Here is an 18493-nt window from a genome sequence, read left to right on the forward strand (position 1 = left end):
TTTAAGTAACATTTAAAAAATATAAAAAAGAAGTATAAAAATATAAAAACATAATTTTTATTTTTTATAAGATGTAATAAACCAAAATTACATGAATACAGGTGAAAAGGCACTAGTATCTCATCAGATACATGTTATTCATTATATGATATTATATATAATACATTATATATATTATAATTTTGCCTTAGTCCAGCCCTAGGCCTACTTTGGGTAACATGTCTAGCTCTTCCTCTTAGTCTACTAGTTTGTAGCCTAGGCCTAACTGTATTATTTGCATCTCCTTGTCCTACTTCTATCACATTATCCACGAATTGATCAAATTCTTCCCCATCATTACCTAGTTTCCAATCTAAACAAATCACTTTCGTCGTCTAGGTTACCGGCGACTAGGTTACCGTCATTTACCACAATGTTTTCAGAAGAATTTTCATGATTCAACAAACAATCACTATCACGGTCTTCTTCAATAATCTGTTTTTCATTTTGGATACTAATTTCACTGAAAATACTATCACAATCATCTAATTCATCTAATATTTCGTCATCGTCAGTAAAACTTGTACTTGGACCAGCCATATTTGTAAACACGGCGCAAGTGCAGACGTCAGTTGTATTGGTCTTCTATTTTCACTTCCAATGCCTCCTATATCGTGAATAAAGATCGACGTAGCATTCACGTAACCAAAATAGAAGTCCAAAGTACCAAATAACTCAAATACCGAACAGCAATAGGTTAGAAATGGACAAACAAGCAGTGACATTATCCGGTCGACCTATTGTCGACATGCGAGCGTTCAGCGAAACTGCCGCGGTCGACCTATAGTCGACGACCGACCGCAAAGGGTTAATCCAAGAGGGTAAAAATAGATAGTACGATGTTCACATAACCAACCTAAATTACAAAAAACTTTTGCATCAGCAAACCAAGAGTTCAGTTAACCCTTTAAGTACAGAGTTTCCAATGTTGTTGTTATAGGATACTGCCGGATTTATTTTCCATGCCCAGAGCTGTTCCACAGTCAGCACAAAATTAGTGAGTTTCTCACCCACCATAATGAACTTCAGCGATATCTTCATTTACCTAACTGACATCAGAATCTCCTGATTCGTCATCATTCTCAGAAAAGTTAAACTGTTAAATGCCTAATTTACAACAACGCATCTGGACAAATCTAAAATTGATAAAAACACCCTTATCATTATTACAACTAATTCCTGCCATAACGACTGAACCACAATTAAAATAGAAAATAAAACCACAGTTGAAAAAACAACTAAACATCAGTAATGTTCTGTTTTTAACGTCCAGGTAAAACTTCACCATGTGCTTTCGTGATAGTTCCTTAATTGACCATCAGAGTATAGTAACAATTAAGCACTACTCTGGATGTGTTTAAATAGTAGTTTAAATAAACACTACCAATGTATATCATCTTACAACTGTCTGGTACTGTGTAGCAAAGCAATTGTTTGGAACTTGACAACACGGTCGTGGCAGTCAAGGGGTTAACTAAGAAAAGAAAGAGAAATTCGGACTAAAAGTAAAAAATGTTTTTTAAACAAGCTCTGAGAACTAATTGCAGGGCTATTACACCCCCGGAAAGAACAAAAATGTGAAGGTTTTGAAATTCTTTATATTTCTTTCAAACATGAATTTCTATCTAGATTGATTCACAAACAATAGGCAATGAGAGACAAAACCTTCCGATTACCTGATTCTCCTTCTCCTTGTCCTTGAAGCAGAGAGTGATGAGGTTGACGTGGTTGCTCTTTTCCCGGTCTACGCTGCGCGCCTCGATAGCCTGACTCAGGTACTTGTTGACTCGGTTGGAGGGTTGGTGGTAGACACTCGAGTGGCGCTTCTTGAACGGCCGCTTGAACTTGTCCGTCACTTTGTTCTGCGCAAAGGTAACAATGACAATTCCCAATACAGAGCATGTGAATTTCAGTTGAATTTTGAAAACATTACGCAACTCACCAGAGCAGAAAATACTGCTAAGATGCGTTTCGTATTTTGTTACATTATTGGTTTTGTTGGATTAACTGATGTATTATTATTGGTGCTTGGATTAAGTTCAATTTTAGAAATACGTGAATGAAATAATGATGAATGAGGACTGAGCTGCACAAGTTTAGGGCAGTAAAATTATGGTTATTTTCCCCTAATACAAAGGATAAACCTCAAATGAACAAATTTTTTTGTGACGAATTTGACTATACAATAGGGTCAGGGAGAATGTCTAATGATCCAATTTTATTTTTTTTTTTTCGATGTGTAATCTCACGTGCAACTCCACAGTGCTGCCATTTCTGAACAAGAAAACTAAATTAATATGAGCTTCAGCAAAGGATATACATCGAACAAAGACGTATGTAAGGACCGAAGGTAATTTTTATCTTTCAACCTCCTATTGGATTAGGCAAAATGTTATTTATAAACAATATTCAATCTTAGACCTGATGCTAACCAAGGCTATTAAACGATTTTAAATTAAAATTATCACAGGCTTAAAATAATTTCAATAAGCCCAAGTATCTAAAAAACAAACCTTATATACGTAATGGCAAAGGTAACGTTTTTAACAAACTTCTTTCCCTCATTACATTTATTTTATATAATGTATAATTTTACAATACATATACATTGTATTATATAATTTTGCAAATATTAAAATTAAGTAGCTCATTAGGTAGATCTAGAAAAGAGTTTTTGAATGAGAAAATTTAAAGAAGTTGAAAAATGAAGTTTGAAGAGCTGAAGACAAAAATACACATAAGAATGAAAGGCTAATATTATACGATAAATACATTTTTATTATTTTATATTTTATACAAATGTTGTTGCTCTCTTAAATTCTCGATTTTATTTATGATTAAAGCATTTTACAAGACCAATCTAAATATATACTGTAGTAGACTACATATTTTCAATACAAGGAACTAAATTAATATTTCTAAGAAATATAACTTTGTAAATTTATAATCTGATTGAGAACCAAACACTTTAATGTAGTAAGTAGCTGGGGAGTTTTTATGTCACAAAAAAATTAATAACACTTTATTAAAAATGTATACTCCTATTAAAAATTTAGTTTATGTTGAGTACCAGGAGTCTTTTTGTAAATTAAAAACCCCATTTACAGTACTCATTATCAGTTGTGATAAAATAGACAGAGACAGAGATAGAAAGACAGAAGGACAGAGACAGAATAAGAGACAGAGACAATAACAGCTTCTGCCTACCTTAGCCGTGATGTCTCGCAGACTGAGAGTGTCGGCACGGCCTGCGCTAGTTGGATCTGCATGTAGAGCCCTCTGCAGATCTAAAACCTGCAAGTCACACTCCACTACAGTAGGCCTACAACGAACCACCAGGCTGGCCACATTCTGCTCACTAAATTTCCTTACTCATGATAACTTATGCCTCTTTATATGTACACTGCGCTTGGTTCAGTAGTAAAAACTCGATATTTTACAAGAACGAAATAACTTTTATAAGAGTTCCTGAGTTCCTTTATTTGATACCTTGAAGGGTTTTAAGAGTTACTATATATAGAAATATACACCTCAATTTCTCATTTTTCAACAAGTTTGTGATGTACTAAATCCAAGATGAATAACTTTAAGTATGGCGTTTAAGCCAAACAATAACCTTCAGCTTATACACAGACTGATTTTAAAATCTCTCCCCTCCCCATTGTAAATTTTGAACCATATCATATATAAGAGGAAAACAAAGAAAATATCTATAAATTAAAACTACAGAAGAAACCCTAATGAAAGAATTTTCAATCACAGACAAGATGACAGTTAAGTTTTCTGCACATAACATATCTATCGTGTATTGAATTGAATTGTGAGGTGAATTGAAAGGTGAAATAGAGCTCAACTAAATATTTAACTTTCTCCTGATATTTAAATTGGATTTTGTAAAGTTTAAATATTTTGTTCTATTTCCAAAGATGTATCAAACTGAATGACTATGGACTTCGTAGTAAGGCTGTCGTTGAAAACCATAAAACTTTATAACACCATTAAGATTTAAAATAGATTAAGTCCAATCGAAATAAATTTACGAATGGTAAAAATGAACAACATTAAATTCTAAATTTAAATAATAATTTATGTGTTAAATATAAATGATACTATATTTAAAACATGATTGTTCTCTGTACAATGTGGCCAACCTAGTAATTTAACCAACCATCTTACCTTCGAGGATAGAGTCGGTTGTGTGCAAGTGTCTCCCCTGACTTAGATATTTCTGGCAGCAACATCAACTTCCCGTACTTTGTAATATTAAAATACTCGGTTGCAGATATTTATTCCATAGCAGATCTCAAATTATAAATGGCTTAAGACATGTATTTTGTGCGTAAGTACTTCAGATTTTCAAATACAAATATCAAACTTTTACTTTTCGCATGGGATTCGACCACAATTATTTACAAACTCAGTAGATAAGAATATAAACAATGATTATTTCAACTCATCACTTTAACCTTCATAAAAAAATATTAATTTTAGAAAAATTTGCGAAGAATATTGTAGATAACAGCCTAAAAGCATTTGATTTAAATGATTTAAAGAACACTCTTCATAATGTTAAAAAAAATACAAAAATCCTAAAAACAACTTATTCGATGAGGATTTTAGTATTGTGATAGGTGTAAGCCATATTCAATAAGTTTTAGTAGCTACACCCACAATAGTTTTTAGGGTAAAAATTTTAGAGCTCACAATTGGATATTTTTATTAAAAGTTCAGGATGGGCTGAATCCGATTCTCAACTTTAAATGTCCTCAAATCCATAATTCTCACTTCTTTGGCTCATAGTGTGTTTGTTTACACGTTTTACTTACCAACAATTTGTCGAGTATAACAGTTTAAGTACAAGTTTAAAAACCGTTTTTGTATTGTTCGTATTATTATTTTTATATAAACATATATAAAATAATATAGATTTTTCTTAATTTTTTTTATCAATTTGTTAAGAATTTACCACATAATTTATCTTGAATACAGGATTAGTTACCTATATAAATTTTTAACCAAGACAAAAATGAACGAAAAAATTCTGAACTAAATTTTGTACAATTTCCACATTTTCCCTTACACTCAAAGGTTTACTCGGAAAAACAGCAGTAATTGGACCAGGTTAATGCTGTTTAAACTTACGACTGTATCACATCTTTATCAGCTTGTAATGATGAACCATACCATCATTGATATGGGAAATTTGCACAATTTCTTGTCCTACGACAATTATTGAGCTGCGTCTGATAGTTTCAAGGTGCGGAAAAGTAGCAAATGACAGACCAACAAACAAAACACTGTTTATTGATAATAAATTATGTGACACAGTACAGCTAAAATGAACACAGCACAAAGATGTGCTCTGAAGTGCTGCCAACCGATGTACTGTTTCTCAACAAAAAAGTAGTACAAGTGGAGTCGAAAACTAAAACCTCTTATTAAGGAACAGAAATTTCACTGGATTTGAATATCCACTGGATATAACAAACTTTTAACCCTACATCGGGCGCTAAACGGAGTTTTACTCCGTGTATTTTTTATTATTAAAAATAGTACTACTTTTCTGATGTTGGCAGTCGTTTCCCGCAGTGTACTTCACGAGCATCTTTCGGGGAAGCTAAATAATAGCCTCCCGCTTATCTTTGTCAAAATCTGTCAGTATGAGGTCTACTTCCGTGCGAGACTGGACGATTCCTCCGTGAGCGCCCGATGTTGTGTTTGTAGTGTTTGGACGAAATCTCTGTGAGCGCTTTATTGTGTTCAGTTTTTTATGGAGTAATAAACCGTGTGCACCTAAATATGTGACCTGTGATGGTTTCTTTTTAAGTTTTACAATATATTTTATTTGAATTTTGTGAAATGGAGAATGAAGACAAGAGACTTGTCAGTACAGTTCCCGTGTGCTAGGGAACATTTCAGTACTGTTTTATGGAGTAAACAATGTCGTTATAAGAACCAGAAGGAAAATGTTTTGAAACTTTGTGCAGTGTGTAAAAAAAGTTTTAGTAAAGATTAAATTTTGATTTCAGAGTAATAATTGACATTACAATAGTATAATATCTGAAGAATTGAAGTAAGTACTTTGAAGTAAGTTTGAAGTATGTCCTTAATAATCTTGTTTGTAAAGTTTATATTTTTTTGGAATAAATCTCATTATCTCTCTCAGTTGTTTTTGTAAAAAGTTAAAAAGTAAGTTAATTTCCAAATATTATTACAGTAGGTTAAACATTTTTACAATTAATTGCATTATTCCTTAAAATTAATCATGTTGCTATTATACAATAACATTTTTTAAGATTTTGAATTTCTTATTTGGAAAATTCATTACATAAGAGACTAATTTTTATTTAATTTCTAAAAATTAATATATTACAATGTAATATTTAAACAAATAAAAACAGTTTAAACGACTATGATATCCATTTTTCGCTAACCTGGAGGAAACCTCCGTGAGTGCCTGATGGTGTTTCTAATTTTAAGCGCCTGATGGAGGGTTAATATATATAAAGGAAAATATGGAACATAATTAGTAGACTACAGAAAACACAGCAAATGCATAATTTATTATGCATTCAATTTCAATTCAAACAAAAAAATATGAAAATAAATATTTTGGGTTCTAAATAACCCTCCAAAATATGATTCATAATGGAACATTTTGAACTCGTCTTTTCCTAGTTACAAGTGAATTGAAAATTCACATTCAAAATAGAAAAAATGTTAAATTTGAGTTTGAAAATTTATGGAATCAGCCCATCTCATCTCTATTGAAATAGTTTACTGCTTGAGAACCACACATTCTTGGTTTCCCCGAATACATAATAATCCCTAAAACATTTCTGCTAAAAATGTTGACGTAACGTCATTTAAGAAAAATCATGCTCACCATGCTTTAGATTTAGATTTACACCTCTGGAACTGTAAAGTGAGAAAGATTACTAAAACTCTAAATAGAAAATACTAACATGACAAATTCTTCAGCCAAGCAACCATCTAGTCAACTAGTCTAGTGTTGCTAAAAAGTACTACAAGTTTCAGAGTTTACACACTTTTATTGTTAAATTAAATAAATAAGCTGAGTTTATCTTGTACTAAAACTATAATAAAATTCTACCTTTAACATATTTTCAGATTCTACATGTGTTAACTTCAATGTACCAGAAAAACCAATGTGCTATAAGAACATTCTATAAATAAAGATCAATCCCAAATAATATTTTATTCATTTGCGTTTTGCGATAAAATAAAAATGTTACGTAATTACATTTGAAATAGCTTTGTTGCTGTTACTACAAAATCGTACTCTGCATTGGTTTGCTTAATATTTTTTTGTAAGGATCAAATAGAAAACATTTATAACATTCCTCCATATAAACAAATACAGTTTAAATGCATACTACTTTTATGCCTTAAAATTCATCTCATTTAAAAACAGAAAAATCGTCAAACATGCAATCGCCAATGTAACGATAACTTAACCTTAACCCAATGCGGTAGTAGTTATAAGACCAATAAGACAAAAAGACAATAAGGTAAAATAAGACATCTTTACTTTACTTTACTTTTACTTTACTTATATAGTCATCTGCAGACCTGGTTGCAGCAATTAAAATGGTGGAAATGTAAGAGCTTGGTTTTAACCTTAAAAAAACACTTTTTTATGAAAACTTATTTAAATAAAACAGTAAAAAAGTACATACACTACATATTGTTTTTTACATACTTGTTATTTTGTTTTGTTCGCCTTTGACTGTTCTACTTTACATGTAAATTTTGAAAAGATTATACCCGATTTTTTAAATTTTATTATTGTAAAAAGCCAAAATGTTTTACAAATTTTCTGTAAACTTCTTATTTCAAAATGTGGAAAAATGTATATGTAATTTGTTATTACATATTAACTACACACTTCAAGTCAATTCTGACGGACAATTAAATAGATTTATCCACCAAGGGGAAATGGTTAAGAAGTAACTAACCATTCTCATTCATTGTCTGGCTACAGAGTCAAAATTTACAATAGTACTTAAAAAAAAGAATAAAAAAACAATCCATTTTTATAAATAGTATTAATAAAGACTGTTCCGTTAAAGATTTAATTATGTTTCTAACTTTCTTCTATACACTAATGTGAAACCTCTAACTTACTTTAATTTCTACCATCGCTAATTCAGCTATCATGTTGCTTACCATTCACAAATTATTATTATATCGAAAACCCAGGCTAAATATAAAAAGTGTTGTAAAAACCTTGGCTGAGATCCGATGTTAGTATTTTTAATTGTGGTACGAGTGTGCAACACTAGCAAACTTGCCTGTGAGTGTGCCTTGGTGTGCAGCCTACAAACACTTACCGCGTCCTAGAACACAAACACAACATCAACATGCTACATACAGACTACTGACGCTACACAACATCGCTGTGGTAAACCAACATCTCTTAATGTCCTACAAGCCACAATACATTACACAGTACTTACAACCTTGTTCCATGGCAAAATGCTCTTACACTAACTTACGTCTTATCTGCGTACAAGGGCCATTTGAACATCTCGGACGTACGATTTAAAAACTAGGAATACGTCTCATGTTTCAGGATAAAAACTGAAATTTCAACTGTAGTACGGTACAACATTATTGATCCACTGCTTATTGTATTTATTGGTCATATTTTATTCAATTTTAACTTCGATACTTTAATATCATTTCACTCTTTGTATTTTTCATAATTTTGCAACATGCAAGAGACCTCTGTACATCAGTACCAACATGCACTATTCTGGTCACACCCACAGTTGTGCATTGGACATCCCAAAAATGTTGCAACTGTACAACCGACAACGTTATTAGATAGTTATCTTGTTTGAATTGTAGACTGTGTTGGTGTGGATATCTCTTACTTATAAACTGTTACCACTTTGAGAACTCAATATTCAACAAAGGTTATTATTCAACACTGGAACACAAGATCTAACTGCAAAGTTTAAACAGCTCTTTTTTGTGGTTATAAAATTTTTTTTAATTTTGTAATAGATCCTGCACAAAATATTACGACGTATCTTAAAAGGATTGAGCTGGTCTAGTTACTTCTGAAGTGTTTACTTGCATGAATCTATGAATGAGACAGGTTCCTGTGATGAGCTTATTGCATGATTGGCCAATTTTATATCAGCCTCCATGTTACCACAGTACCTTTGGACTTTTTTTGTTCCTTTTCTGCAAATTTAACAGCAGTATCATTGGCATATATGACTGTTTTATATGACCTCCTGTAGGTGAGTTGACAGATCATTTTATAGAGGGAAGAGTACTGGATCAAAAACTGAACCCTGTGGATCTCCGCATTTTTTCACAGTCAATTTCCATTTTAAAGTGTTGCCACAAACTAACAACAAAATAAAATATCAGAGCCAATTATATCATTATTGTTGAAATCATTTCTTCCTAATAAGACAAAAATAGAGTATAAAATATATTCTATCAGAAATCAACTCGTATATATTTATAAATAAATAAATATGTACACACATACCACAGTTAAAAAAATAATCGCACTTATAGTGTATAAACACAAACAAAATAACATATTTATCTCAAACATACAAACATTAATGATGTTTCATCCACTATTTAAATGACTATGCAATACCATTGCACTACCACAGATGTACAAAAAGCACTTGATTTTTAAAAAATCTATACAATGATCTAACCACTAACATTGACAATAAAAACAGAGATACAAACAACTTTTATCTAAGAATAAATAAAAGCGAGATAATATGATGAGATTTAACGAATATAGTTACAACAATATCTTAATTATATTATATGTAGACAGAAATTTTACATCTAATTCAGTAACATTATACACATTTCACTTACCAAACTGACAAAATGCCCACCCATAAATTTTGAGAATTCAAAATTTACTAAATAAAAATATATTACACTATATATATAACACTTTCCGTTTGTGTCTCATTTTGTGTTAGTGAATGTTACTTCTGGTTCAGATTGACTCAAAGACTTAAAGATTTTTAATTGGGTATACATTCTTTTACAAAACACTGACGTAACTATTAATGAAACCACCTGCAACTCCAGCTGTTATGCAATAGTTTAATCAACACTGTGTTACAATTATCTATATCTTCAGGAACATCAGCAGAGAGTTGTCGGTTAACTAAATAATCACTTTTCAATTACAAACCCCCTTGTAAACAAATCAGTTTTGTCAATCCACTAATAACAGAGCTTCACCCCAATTCATATTTTTACGTTTAAGGTGCTGAACAAGATTTGAGACAATAAATTGAAACTTTAAATTGAAAATGTTAAAAATGTATGAATTCCCAGTTTAATAAAAACTAATTTCAGAAATAGTGAGATTATAAAATTATGATAATTTTTTTCCACACAGCACTAACACAGTGTTCTGTATTATAGTTTGAAGCAGCCATACATTTTCTAGAAATGTACTCTCCAAAAAATGTGACCATAACAGAAAATAATATAAGCTAAAAAGATTAGTAAGTAATTTATCTGTAGTAAAACACAACGCTCAGCAATATTAAAACATATGAGCAATTTACGTTACGTTGAAACAAGTCTCGAAATTGAAGAATGAATTTTAAAATGTTCTACAAAATAGATTTAACAAATTTATTAGTGTTATGCTGGTTTGCTTTATTGACCAACTATTTTCACAAGAAAAGGCGTGTTTTAACAATTTTTATAAGACTACGGATAATTTTGAAACACACCTAATTGTTACAGACTTGTTTGTTTCTATGGTACAAAAACAGAAACACATAATTAGTTTATGATACACTCAACAACGTAATCTCAAATTTTATTACCACCGTTCTAAAGAAAGCATTATTACGTGTCTGGAAAGGTTCACAGAGTGCACATTTTTTTGAAGCAGGTAATCTGCATTTGCACTACTATAGTACAGTAGTTAAACACTAAACTGACAATGTTCTGACAGTTTACCTTCCTAGCAGTGTTGGCCTTGAGATCAGCCCCGGCTGCCATGTTGGAGAACGGCACCTCCACAGAGTACTTGATGGAGTGCAGCAGTTGTACCACCACGCTGGACACGTTCTTGAAGCTCAGCTTGCGCCGTTGCGCAGCACCCAGCGCCGACCGCACCTGCAGGGTGTTGAACAACAACGGCTGTCGGTCAGACAGGTGCCGGTTAGACAATGTTACCTTCCGCGCAATTGGCGGCACCCATTCATTTGATGTGTCACAGCTCGTTTTGACTACTGGATGTTCATAATTTGGAATAACGGTATAATTTCAACGTAATCCAGCTTTTTATTTTAAATTATCAATTCAGTATAAATTAAAAAGAGCAGTTCAAACGATCCATTCCAAAACTAATGAATAAATACATAAGGCAGATTGTTCATATGAGAAGTATCCACATCTGGTATTTGTAAACATCTTTAAATAGGCTTGTTTTAGAATCCAAAATCCATTTGCTATATTACCTAACCATTATCGAAATATTCTTATATCACAATCTGAATCTTGTGTTCAGATTTGTGTTAAACTTTCAATTTTTTCCCAATTGTGCAGTTAAGATTGTGACCTTTATTTAAACCCTCATTGAGGGAGAATAAATTTGGTGCTTATAAATGAAAATTTTAGCAACAGTTTTGAAGAAGTTATTATAGAACACACATAACACCTAAAGAAATCAGGCAATTCTTTTCCTAATAGTATATATTTTAGCAATAGTAATTTTATAAACTAACATTACAATTATTATTCATCCAGCCAAGAATAAGTAAGTTTACATCTTAAAATGGTGTCATAAAATATTACTTCAGTCATAACTTCCAAACGTCTATCTCGATTACTATTTATTAACCACCATCAAAATTAGGAGTTGCAACCTCACAAATCATTTAAGAAAGTTGACATGAATGTTTCTTTCAATGATTCTTTCTTTAAGTTTGTTTTTAACTATGAAGGGATTGTGAGGGAAACTGGATTTCTCCTGACATTTGCCATTGTTCAGTGATACAGAAAAAAAATTTACCCTATATTTCAACATCTACAATCTGATCTCTTCCTCGTGTTGATAGCAAACTGTGTAACAATGCTTTGGTATGATTTTTAAAATTTTAACCTATATTGCAGTTATGTGTTAGGTTAGTTATCCACCTGAGGAAGAGATCAGATTGCAGATAACAAAATGTAGTGTTACTGATTTTGTTGTATCATTAAATATGATGTCTGGAAAAAATCTGTTTTCTTTTTTTAAGTTACAAATTCAGTAGTTTGGAAAGGACAGAAGGAACTGAACAAATATTACTCAGAACCATAATAAACAAAACAAGCATATATAAAAATGTCCACAAAACACTGTATACACAAACTTCTCAAATGAACATTCTAAAAATTTATATGATTCAAAGTCAGTATTTATGAGCCAACTACTATGTTCTCATTCAAATTCTAATGCTTATAGAATGTATCTTCATTTAAAGATTTAATTTTGAAGTTTACATTGATTATTACAAACAGAAATTTGTTTTCTCCTATTCACTTTTTTTAGACAAAAATGGTTTCGAATGGTCTGTAGTAAAATTTGTGAGGCACTGTTGTATATAATTAATATGGTTTTATCTAATAGAATACTTTATTATGATAACTAACCCATTGTGGATTGCAGACAAAGGCACTATCGCAAAGTGGTACAGCCTTATTTGACGTCAGCTGATCACAGATCGTTGGGTCTAAATCTTTTCGTTATACTTTTCATAATATCTGGTAGTATGTATGGGCTTATTTAGTAAATAAAAACTATCAACAGTCTAAACCTTCATAAATATCCAACAAATTAAAATTAGTATCTCTGAGTTGAGCCCCAAGTTATTCAATTTACAAAATGATCTGTTCATAGCATTATTATTACTACTAGCAATGTCTCTTTGGAATTATTTCAGTTACAAGCTTTTTTTTGGAAATCTCCAGTAAACAACAAGGTGCTAGGATGAATTTAGCCTACAATAATCTTACTACTAAGTTCCAAAATGAATTATATATATTTTTTTTTTTTCATTAATATTTTGCATTAGTACAGAAAATAGTGAAATCTATGCAATATTGCATGTATTATTTAGATTTAAGAACTATGATTAAACCTAAAGATTCAGTACGCGTAAAAGTGTTTCAATTGGTAATATTGGGTGGTACGGCACAGTATTCTATTACTTTAAATTCGTGTTGGATGCTCCGGATTGCAGAATTGCAATGATTGTACGAGTTTTAGCCTATAACATTACTGTTCAGCCACTATGCATATTCCGTACCCGTCAGGGCACGCTCCTGCATACAACTCAATCCACAAAGGGTTAATTAAACTATAATAAAAGACAATGACATAAAGAGAATTCTGTAAAACATTAGTGTTTTATGTCATCACATATAACACCAAACTCAACCAATTTAAAGAGAGGATTCATAAAAAACAGAAAATCGAAGGTGAATGCCAGTTAAATGATGAAATAGTGAACAACCATACATCAACATATAAAACATTTAATCCTCAACAAGCTAGAGCATAAAAACAATAAACCAAACAACACTAAGCCGGTGATGCATTTTTGCCAAAAAAACAAATAAAAATATACATTTAGTGTCTCTCCAACAATGAATCAGACAGGAAAGTTTACTATTGTGTGAAGGAAAACATTAGAATTAGTCAAAATAAAACTTGGAAAATCTTCTAACCTAAAAAACTACTGTAAGCTACTTTGAGGCGCAAATTCACAATAAAAACAACGATAAAGAATACAGAAGAAATAATTGTACAGCCATCAGCAAATAAAATTACTAGCTATGACCACAAACAAATGAGTAGCCAACCAACAATAACAACAAAATATACAGTAAAAAGAGGCAGTTGAAAGGCAGTGGTTTTCTAAAAAAATATTAATATTAATAAAATAGCTTTAATATTGTTTTATAAAACCACGATCACACTTAAACTAAGCGTTGTGAAAAGTAAATAAACAACTTAAGTCAAACAAGCATAATAAACCAACCAGCAAAATGTTAAACACTCCAATTTATTAAAGATTGGTGTTTGAATGTGAACTGCTCTTGTGCTAAGTTCAGTGCTTAGTATTGAACCTGATTGTGTTCATTATACTGTGAGGAACTTAACATTCTGAGAATACTTCAGATGTGTAAATAAACATGTACTGGTCATGTGGGAAGTAAAGAAACTGATGTAGGGATGGGTGGAAATATGAAGCAGGCAATTTGAATATTCCAACACAAGTTATTTATGTTAAATTCACTACTGCTGTTGCAGTCTTTCTTTTTTTAATGCACAACGTAATTAGGAAAGAGTTAATTCTGCACTAGAACTTTTTTCCCATAAAATTTTATAACAATACAAAAAATGTATTCAATTTGAAACTGTAAAATTAAACTATGCACTAGGTTTCCTCATGTTTTATGGTTAAGCATGTACTTTAAAATACAATTCAAAAGGTTATAAATACAAATTAACAGTTAGTTTAGCAAAAATGAAACATTCAGTAATGCACAGTATTTAAAATTCTGATCTTTACATAATGAAAAGTCAAAAAAGCTATGACACCAATACAAAGCATCCTAGTGCACATACAAACGCTAATACAATAGCACCGATATCACAGTTTTGTCCAGGCCATTGTTTCTAAAAATAGCCAAATAAGCCCTACCCCTACAACCAAACAGATTGAGCTTGCCCTGCGCAGCATTCGTGGTTCGCAAAACTTACAGTTAGTTATTTTATCATGTGTCACCCGGCCGGATTCAACAATTTTGAATATGACAGTTTTTACAACATACCTAAATTAAAATAATACATTATTACTGATTTTATTAATATTCATTAATTTTAGAAAGCATTTCAATTACAGTAAGCAATGTTTTGGCACCGTTCAATGTTGAAATCTCTATACCAAATAATGCATACAAAGTTCTGATATATACACTGGGTGATCCAAAATAACCTGACAGTTTTTAAAATCAAATTACGTTACACAAAATAATACTTAAAATTTATGAAAGTAGTCAAAGTACCTACATAGTTATGACATTTTAATTTTGGAATTAATGAGTCAATGTTTTGGTGGTGCGGTGCGGTGGTGTGGTGCAGGTGACAGTTATTTCTAATTTTTACACTTATAATAAAGTAATAATCAAAATATAGTGCAGCAAAATTGTAGAGTCAAATATAAAGATAATATTGAGACATTAGGTTTCAATTTTTAATAACCTACTTTGAAATAAAAACTAGTAAATAAAATTACTTACTCATTTTGGAGATGAAACCACATGTTTTTGTTAAAGGAAATGATCAGTGATTTTTAACATTTTTGTGACTGTTAACATCTATGAATTTTATTGGAATAGTTGTATTATATGCTTTACAAGTAATTTGAAACTCTTTATAAAGATTTGCAAAATAATTGGTTCTAAAAATAGTAACTGACAGGAAGTTGTACACTGCATTTGAACTTGTATAGTGACAGGAAGTTTTATTTCAACCAAGCAGCTAACCTAGACATTAACCAACTGACAGCACCTGCACAAACAGGTCAAGGTCAAATCAGCCGATAGCCAGCTGGTGTTATCTCAGGTTGTCTACTGCATGGACACTGTCTGCTATGTTTACATTGTTTTTGTTTACATTCTGGATCATTAACATCCTACTACAATATAATAAACTGAAAATATAAATACAAAAGAGAAAGAGAATAAAGCTTTCTTTCATAACTACATAAACTATTTCATTAATGTTTCAGCTATGTAAAAACTTGATTCTAGCTAACAATAATAAATAAAAATCAATTAAAATATGAAGAAAAACAATTATCCTTGTGGTATTTGTAAAAAAGGAGTTCGTTCATCAAGCAGTTCACTGTAATGGGCCATGTAGTATGTGGTATCATGTCAAATGTATTGACATGACAGATGAAGTCTTTCGTTAAACTATCAAAAGAAAGCAATGCAGGCTGGAAGTGTCACCCGTGTAGCGGTCAAGAGAGTTCGGATGACCTTGAAAAACTCCAAGTAAAAATATCTGCTCTTGAAAATGATGAGAAATTAGATCTTGAAAACATCTTTGACGATTGCAGCAGAGGTTGGCAATGCGTTACTGAAAGAAAATGAAGAAAAAAAGAAAAGAGCTACACGATTTGAAAATGCTAATGAATAACTTGCACACCGAGTGTGAAGATAAAATCAAAAAAATTTGAAGAGATGAATAAACTAATTTTAGAAGATAAAGACTCTGAATTGAGAGAAAAAATATTGGAAATAAAATTCAAGGATAATAAATTGAAGAAAGAAGTAGAAATAAGAAATAACTTATGTTTAGAATATGAAAGAAAAGCAACAGAAACACAGTTAATAAAATGTTAAAACTAGAAGCCGCACTAAAACTTGAAAAATCTCTACATGCAAAACAGATCTCAACAAACAAAGTGCTTATTAAAAGATTTAAAAACAAAGGATATAACATTGGAAAACTTAAAATGGAATCTAATAAATCTCACTGTCACAGAAAGTAGTCAAAGTACAGACAGTAAGTTATGTTGCCACAGGAGTAATCAGAGTGAGATGAAACAAGCAATTGAAATAATGGAACAAAATAAACCAAGATCTGGAGGATAAAATCAAGAATGAAAAGGGTAAAAAATGAAGTCTTACTTGGAAACAATAATATTATGGAGAAGCAGTTAAGTGAAAAATCAGCGGAAGTGCTTCATCTGCAGAGTACAATTGCCAAATTTTCATTTGCCTAAAAATAACACCTTTCCAAAAAGTTCTAGTTAACAACAGCTCTCAGACTAATCAGGAAAAAAAAGGAAAAAAAGATCACTAAAATTAATTTGGATATGTATGATAGAATAAAAATGTCTACAGGATGCCTTATTAGAAAAAAAATCAGTTAATATCAAATATAGAAAATAGCAAGAATAGCATAAATGAATCTGGAAAAGCAACATAAATTTAGTGATTGGGAAAAATATACAAGCAGGGGAGTTTGCAACCTTGACAATTTTGAGCGACAGTCATGGCAGACATTTGGACTATTATTTAAAAAAAATTTAAACTCAACTGTTAGTGTGAAAAGTTGTGTAATACCGGGAGCCAACCTGGATAGAGTGATGAGTGGTGCTAGTGACTTAGTAAAAAACAGAAACAACTTTGTAACACTAATTGCAGGGGCCAATGACATTTATAATGGACAAATTAATATACATTTTTGAAAAACCTAAGACCTGCAGTAATGGCTCTCAAGCCTTGTAAAATCCTAATTGGAAACGATACCATTCAGACGTGGACTTGGCTCTTCAACACCAAAATCAACGAAGATATAATGAGAGCTAATCTATATATCCATGAGCTATCCCATTCAATTCCTGGCGTCTATTTTCTGGATTTGACAGGATTATCAAACTGTGGTTATGATGCATCAGGAATACATCTCAGTTATTTAGGCAAAAAGTTTTTTAAGTTATAAAATAAACAAATTGATCTCAAGGACTAACACAAGCTCAACTGCGATAAACTCAACTGCAATATACAATTCCGGAAAACAAAGCACATCACAATTCTAGATAAAAATATGGAGGACGAAATCAAAAACAATTCGGGGGGAAATGCAAAACCACTGCCTTCTCTCACTGTATTTCAGCTGATGTGAGCAATTCTCGAAATATGACTGCAGGCGTTGCAGTCATTTTTAAAAGACATTTTGGAAGGCCTTCCCAATTCTGATTTTGTGAACAGCCACCTGACATGTCAAGTACCTGATGGTTCAGCTACAGTTTACGGCCTCGTAACAAAGCCGAAATATGATACAAAGCCAACATCTTACGATTATGCCTCAAGCTTTTGCACAACTCCAAGAGGATTTTAAAAAAGAAATCTCAAGGAACTGATCTGCTCCCCCATGGGATGCGTCCGAGACAAAATATCAGTTGAAGATTTTGCAGCAAAAATAGTAAACTTCCAACTGAACACTGGAGCAAATGTAAAGATTGTCACCTTTGAACAAACCTACTGCTAAAAGAATCTTGTTCAATGGATATTTCACACTCAGAGTTCATCAAATCCCTGCAACATTTCATCTCAATGCAGTATTCAGAACAGAGCTGCCACTTACACACAGCTCCAGCTGAAATCTCCAGTGAAACTGGAAATACAACTGTTGAGTGCAGACAAGCTCCTACATGTGCAGTACCTTGAGTCCGTCTCTGCTTGGAAAGATCCGGTTACTTTGGTGACTAGGGCATCGCACGAGTATAATTGGCTACAAGATCTCACAGTCTTCCCGGGGTTGCCTACAGTTGAAAATACACAAGACTCAATTCCTGACAGAGTTGAAGACATCACTTCTGTGGTCGGACAGTCTGATGACTCAACAGCT

At 31.9% G+C, this 18493-nt stretch overlaps 1 protein-coding gene across 1 annotated transcript in view; it reads right to left on the reverse strand.

The window, feature by feature from the left end:
- Positions 1–18493, reverse strand: part of LOC124366297 (Ca(2+)/calmodulin-responsive adenylate cyclase-like) — a 241918-nt gene that overhangs the window by 56569 nt on the left and 166856 nt on the right. The window contains exons 11-14 of the mRNA XM_046822724.1: positions 11038–11220; positions 8394–8399; positions 3247–3333; positions 1716–1901 (exon numbers count right to left, since the gene is read on the reverse strand). Of these exons, the coding sequence (XP_046678680.1) occupies positions 1716–1901; positions 3247–3333; positions 8394–8399; positions 11038–11220 (462 nt within the window). The remainder of the gene's footprint in view (positions 1–1715; positions 1902–3246; positions 3334–8393; positions 8400–11037; positions 11221–18493) is intronic.

This window comes from Homalodisca vitripennis, chromosome 7, assembly GCF_021130785.1.
Source record: "Homalodisca vitripennis isolate AUS2020 chromosome 7, UT_GWSS_2.1, whole genome shotgun sequence".
NCBI lineage: Eukaryota > Metazoa > Arthropoda > Insecta > Hemiptera > Cicadellidae > Homalodisca > Homalodisca vitripennis.